General features: G+C 45.1%; 2 protein-coding genes across 2 annotated transcripts in view; both read left to right on the top strand.

Annotated features, from left to right (window-relative positions):
- TBC1D1 (TBC1 domain family member 1) overlaps positions 1-6,000 on the top strand; it is a 91,259-nt gene that overhangs the window by 2,623 nt on the left and 82,636 nt on the right. The window contains exon 3 of the mRNA XM_083367891.1: positions 3,021-3,492. Coding sequence (XP_083224017.1) covers positions 3,076-3,492 — 417 coding nt within the window. The 5' untranslated portion in view covers positions 3,021-3,075. The remainder of the gene's footprint in view (positions 1-3,020; positions 3,493-6,000) is intronic.
- Positions 1-6,000, top strand: part of PGCKA1 (PDCD10 and GCKIII kinases associated 1) — a 117,597-nt gene that overhangs the window by 100,295 nt on the left and 11,302 nt on the right. The window lies entirely within an intron of this gene.

Here is a 6,000-nt window from a genome sequence, read left to right as displayed (position 1 = left end):
AACGTGTTGTCTGGGTCCATTAGTAATTCAATGGTCCATATTAACTTCTTCAGTCTAGATCCAATATTAATCCATTAAATGTTTCCTCTCTTCTTCCGATTGTCCCTGTTTTCCCGCACTAGGCAAATACAATTCTCATTGTTATCAGTAAATAGATAATTGAGTATCAACATCTTTGTTACATTTTTCCAATAATATCAATAATGTCAGTTTAAGATATCTTTTCTAACCAAAACGTATCTTTAGTTGCATTTGCACTTAATATCCATATGTTCAATTAGCATCCTGTTTTCTCTCTCTCTCTCTTTTTTTAATTTTAATTTCCCATCAGCATTCAAAATGTCTCTGTTGTTTATATTTCCAAAGTAAGTCATATTTGGGTAGCCAAAAGCTTCCCTTAATTCAAACTTCTTAGCATTTTCCTGTTTCCCTTCTCATGCCCAAATCTAATATTCTAATTACAAATCTTATCTTTCTAGTTATAATGATACTTCTATTTCTAGGAATTATCTATTCTCCACCATATTCAAACATCTAATCAATAGTATACTATCCCATCCGATGGGTGAAAATCTCTATTTTCTTCAGTCCTACTCTAGCTTTCTTCCTTTGCCAACTGACTCCAAGTTGTCTGAACCCTCCGTATATTGGGATCTCCGTTCACCAAACTGTGCAGGAAAAAGACAAAGCTATATTGGTTTAAAATAACTGCATTCTTGGCGGTCAAAGGTCATTTTGCATTTCACTGTTGTAATGAGAATGTTTATTCTCCTTTGGTGAGGAGGCAGAATTCAAATGGATTTAGACAAAACAGTTGGACACCCTCATTGTTGTGATTCAGGGTCAGCCTGTGGGTTCGGCAGTTGGGTCGGACGATTCAGAGGAGGAGGAGAGGGATGTTGGAGAGCCTGCAGAGAACAGCCCTGAGGCTTCACAGAGCCCTCAGCCAGGCCCCTCCCATCTGGTTACTACTCAGACCCAGCTGTGTGAGCCTGACAGCATGGATGAAGATGACCCACAGCTGGCCCTGTTCAAGGACACCCGACGCAGGAGGCAGTCAATCAGTAGTAAACAGAGGAAGGCAATGGGGCACCTTGGAAGGAGGCAGAGAGAAGCCACGCCCTGAACTGTATAAAAGGGGAATGCGTGGGAGGGCTGGTTTGCTGAAGGCAACCGCTTGAATAGCTCCTGTTTCATGGTTCGTGTCTTGTTCTGTTTGCTTCTGTGTCCATAAATTTGGCAGGCTTAGTTACAGCCTCTTGCCTTCTTGTAAAAGGGGTTGTCCCTGCCTTTTCTGCAGGGCCGGTAGCAGGCTGGTACAGAACACTCATTGGAATTGGCCCACCCGTATTCGGTTTCATGCTTTAGCAAGATCCTTTTAAATGGTATTTGAAGAGAAATCAGGTTTATTTATTTATTTTTCTCCCTTATAAGCTGTGGTGAAGCAGGTGCTCTGTCTCCATCCAGTTTTAACAGGCCGCACGCTTGCATGTTATGCAGAAAAGAGGCTAGCGAAAAAGAGAGTAACCTCTGAGCTCGGCTAAATTTTGGGTGACTTCGTGGATATAAATTTGTATTATTATTATTTTTTCCTTAGCAAAAGTGATACAGGCAGTCCTCGACTTACGATTGAGCCCCAAATTTCTCTGGCTAAGCCAGACGTTTGTTCAGTCAGGTTTGCCCCATTTTACAACCTTTCTTTATCACGGTTGTTAAGCGAATCCCTGAACTTGTTAAGTTAGTAGTAACACGATTGTTCAGTGATTCCGGCTTCCCTATTGACTTTGTTGGTCAGAAGGTTGCAAAAGGGGATCAGGCGACCCCGGGACGCTGACACCATCATAAAGATGAGTCGGTTGTTAAGCAAATCCGGCTTCCCTGTTGACTTTGTTGGTCAGAAGGTCACAAAAGGGGATCACATACCCCAGGATGCTGCTGCCATCATAAATATGAACCAGTGGCCTAGCATCCGAATTTTGTTCACTTGACCATGGGGATCAGTGGTGGGATTCAAATACCTGAACAACCGGTTCTATTACGTGATGCAGGCCTGGGCCTCCGACGCCTAGAACAGACTTCCGGAAGAGGCATCATGCACTTCCAGTGGGCTGTTCTAGGCCTGGGAGGCCTCCTCCAGGCCTCCGATGCCTAGAACAGACTTCCGGAAGTGGTATCCATGCACTTCCAGTGGGCCGTTCTAGGCCTCCTCCAGGCATCTGATGCCTAGAACGGACTTCCGGAAATGGTATCCATGCACTTCCAGTGGGCCATTCTAGGCCTCCTCCAGGCCTCCGATGCCTAGAACGGACTTCTGGAAGTGGTATCCATGCACTTCCAGTGGGCCATTCTAGGCCTCCTCCAGGCCTCCGATGCCTAGAACAGACTTCCGGAAGTGGTATCCATGCACTTCCAGTGGGCCGTTCTAGGCCTCCTCCAGGCATCTGATGCCTAGAACGGACTTCCGGAAATGGTATCCATGCACTTCCAGTGGGCCATTCTAGGCCTCCTCCAGGCCTCCGATGCCTAGAACGAACTTCTGGAAGTGGTATCCATGCACTTCCAGTGGGCCATTCTAGACCTGGGAGGCCTCCAAGGCCTAGACTGGACTTCCAGAAGCCAGCCAGTTCTCCGAATTCGCCTGAATTTAGCTACCAGTTCTCCTGAACTGGTGCGAACTGCTGAATCCCACCACGGATGGGGATGCCACAAAGGTCATGTGAAAAAAAGGGTCATAAGTCACTTTTTCAGTGTCATCGTAACTTTTGGCATTCACTAAGTGAACCGTTGTAAATCGGGGAACTACCTGTATTTATAAAAAGACAGAAGGATGTCATTCCTTTTCAGGTTGTTTCAAAAGCCCCATTTTTCTTCGTCCGCGGTAATAACGTCGTAAGATAAATGCCACCGTACAAACAAAACAGAAAAAATGAAGTTGCCATGTTTCGTTTCCTTGTTGGCGTGATTCTCGGAACAGGTAGAAGTGATTATATCGACGACGTAATTTTTGTTTTCTTCCTTAGAATTTCAAGACTGGCTAACCGCTTGGGTTGATGGGCCCTTTCCCCATTTTTCAAAATGGAACCTGTGTCATTCAGAGTGAAAAACCCCGAGGCATCCAGCGATGGTTCGATGGATTTCTGCCTTCAGCTGATCGGGTCCTTGCCGGTGCATTCTTTAACCACGATGCCAATGCTTCCTTGGATTGTAGCCCAGATCCGACAGCTCGGCACTCAGACTTTGAAGGAAGACCCTGCCGCTAGCCGAATTCGGATCTATGTCTCACCCGCCAGGATACGGTGTGAAGCAGACTCGGGAAACAACCAGCAGTGGGATCCTTTGATTTGTTCTAGCCTATTTGAGTGCAGGCCACAAAACGTCCACAAACTGATTCACAACAGTCAGGATCCGAGTTACTTTGCCTGCCTGATCAGAGACGGAGCGACGAATCAGCAAAGTACCTGCTACGTTTTCAGAGCCGAGGATCAAACCAAAGTAAGTGACTGCTTTGTCTTTGGAGTAAAGCGAGGGGAGAGGAGTGATGGTTCAATCTTGGCCACTTGAAGACTTGTGGAGTTCAACTCCCAGAATTCCCCAGCCACGGGTCTTAAAAGTCCACAGGTCTTAAAAGTTGCCAAGGTTGCACACTGCGAGTCTAGATCAGAGTTCCCCAAACTTTCCAGGTTGGCGGCCCGGAGTGGGGGAAGAGGGGATGGTTTTGTGGGAGGGGCAGGTGCACGCATGAGCACCTGTGGCTCCTGTGCGTGGGGCCGAGAGCACCATGTCACTCGTGTGAGTGGCGTCCTGAGCGCCTGCAATGCTTGCACGAGTGGGGCTGTGCACACACACACACACATGCGCACATACCAGCCAGCCACTCACGCAACCCAGTTGTAAATAGGCCACAGACCGGTAGTGGGCTGGGTCCCACAGCTTGGGGTACACTGGTCTAGACGATATACCCCAAATGACAAAGGAAAGTTAAGTCTGTCATCTTGTAGAGTCTTGTCCATATGTACAGATAGACTTGTAAAATGGGGCAAAACAATGCCTCACATAGCAGCAGAAATTTTGGGCTCCCTGGTGGCTGTAAGTCGATACTACTTGTGTACAATCCAGATGCGATGAGATGTTGTTTGGACTCCTGGGAGGGAGGAGCAAAAGACATCTCAGTTTAGATAGTTTGTGTGAGAGAAAGAGGGTGAAGACGGCTCCTCCTCAATAGTTCCCATTGCATATGCTTTAGTTTGGCAAGATTGAGTCTATAGGCGCGAAATACCAAGGAGATCTGTTTGGAAGAAGCACAGCATATATATTTAATTTACTATTTGGTAAGTTGAACAATGCGTCTGAAATTAGTAAACCGATACAGATGAAACACTATCTTTTTGCTGTACTATAGTGTAATTTGAGTGGTAGCATCTGTTCCTGATTAGTGATCAAGACTGTGATAATTGCTCTACATCCCGAAGGCCTACAACATGTAAATGGGTTAAATGTATCACAGCTTTGCAAAATAATATTCTCAATTAAATTAAGGCTTTCCAGCTAATCGTTAGTACTATAATTCCCTTAGAAATGCAACGACGGATGAATTCATTTTAAATCGGCAGCGTGGTGTGTTTTCTTTATACTCTTAAATGCTGACCACCAAAATGGTCTTGCCTTTAACTAAAATGTGGCTCCTTTCCAATCTGGGACAGAAGACTTCGACTATGGTCAGCTTGAACTGGTAGATTCAAAACCCAATTGAATGGAGAAAGTCCTCGACTTATGACAGTTCGCTTAGCGGCTGTTCAAAGTTACGACAGCACTGGGAAAAAAGTGACTTATGACCGTTTTTCCACACTTAACAACCGCCGCAGCATCCTCAGGGGTCAGGTGATCAGAATTCAAATGCTTGGCAACTGCTTCATAATTACGACAGTTTCAGGGTCCCGGGGTCGCGTGATCCCACCATGTTATTCTTGATGGGCAAAAAAAAGAAAAAAGATGGTTTCCCTCTTCTTGATCTGGGTTTATCTCCTTCTTCTGAGATCAGACATAAACCCAACGGGCCCATTTGACTTCACCCACGTCATGCTATTGGCGACCTATTTCTGCGACCATTAGAAGTGTTTCTAGTAAATGCTCAATAATGCACAATAACGAAGATTGCCAGTTCTGACTGCTGCTTCCAGTTTGGTCTAGACTAGAGGTTAAGGCACCTGGCAAGAAAGTAGGAAACAGTGAGTTCTAGTTCCACCTTAGACACAAAAGTCAGTGGGGTGACTTCGACAATTTAATGTAGTTTCCAGAATATCCGCTTCTAGTTTGATTATTAAGCCTCCATATGATCAAACATGATCTTTTCCATACAATTCGTCTTTCTCTCCCTCTCCCTCTCCCTCTCTTCCTCTTTCTCTCTCTCTGCCCCTCCCTCTCCCTCCCTCCCTCTCCCCCTCTCCCTCCTTCCCTCTTTCTCTCTCTCTCTTTAAATTTCTTTCTATTAATTTAGCAAATTTAAAAAAACCCAGTACCTCTACTCAAAACCCAATTCTCACTTCAAGAGCTGGAAAATTCACAGTACGTCGGACAAAATTAATTTTTGCTCTCTTTCCTGCGATGAAGGGAAGGAGGAATTGGAAAGAATTGTCTTTATAATAAGATGGGTAATCAGCAGAATTCGGACAATAATCATCAGAGCTCGCTGAAGTGATCAACAGCAATAGGACATGGCAAGCTTGATTATTAGAATAATAGGATTGGAAGGCTTTTTTTTTTTAAAAAAAAGAAGAGGCCGAACAGCCATTTATCTGGAACGATACGGGGTCTCCCGCTTGAGAGGGGGGGGTGTTGGACTGGAAGACCCCTAAGGTCCCTTCCCACTCTGTTTATTCCATGTTCTTTGTGCACAATGACACGCAACACTTTTTCCTGCTGTCCCTCTCTTTATCCTTCTCTCGAATGCTCAGAAAGAGTCGTGGAGTTATATTTAATAGTTTCTTTTTTTATTAAAGAGTT

The sequence above is a fragment of the Vipera ursinii genome (assembly GCF_947247035.1).
Source record: "Vipera ursinii genome assembly, chromosome: 7".
In the NCBI taxonomy this organism is placed as follows: Eukaryota; Metazoa; Chordata; class Lepidosauria; order Squamata; family Viperidae; genus Vipera; species Vipera ursinii.
Note: the sequence above shows the minus strand (reverse complement) of the source record. Positions and strands in the feature narration are given on the sequence as shown.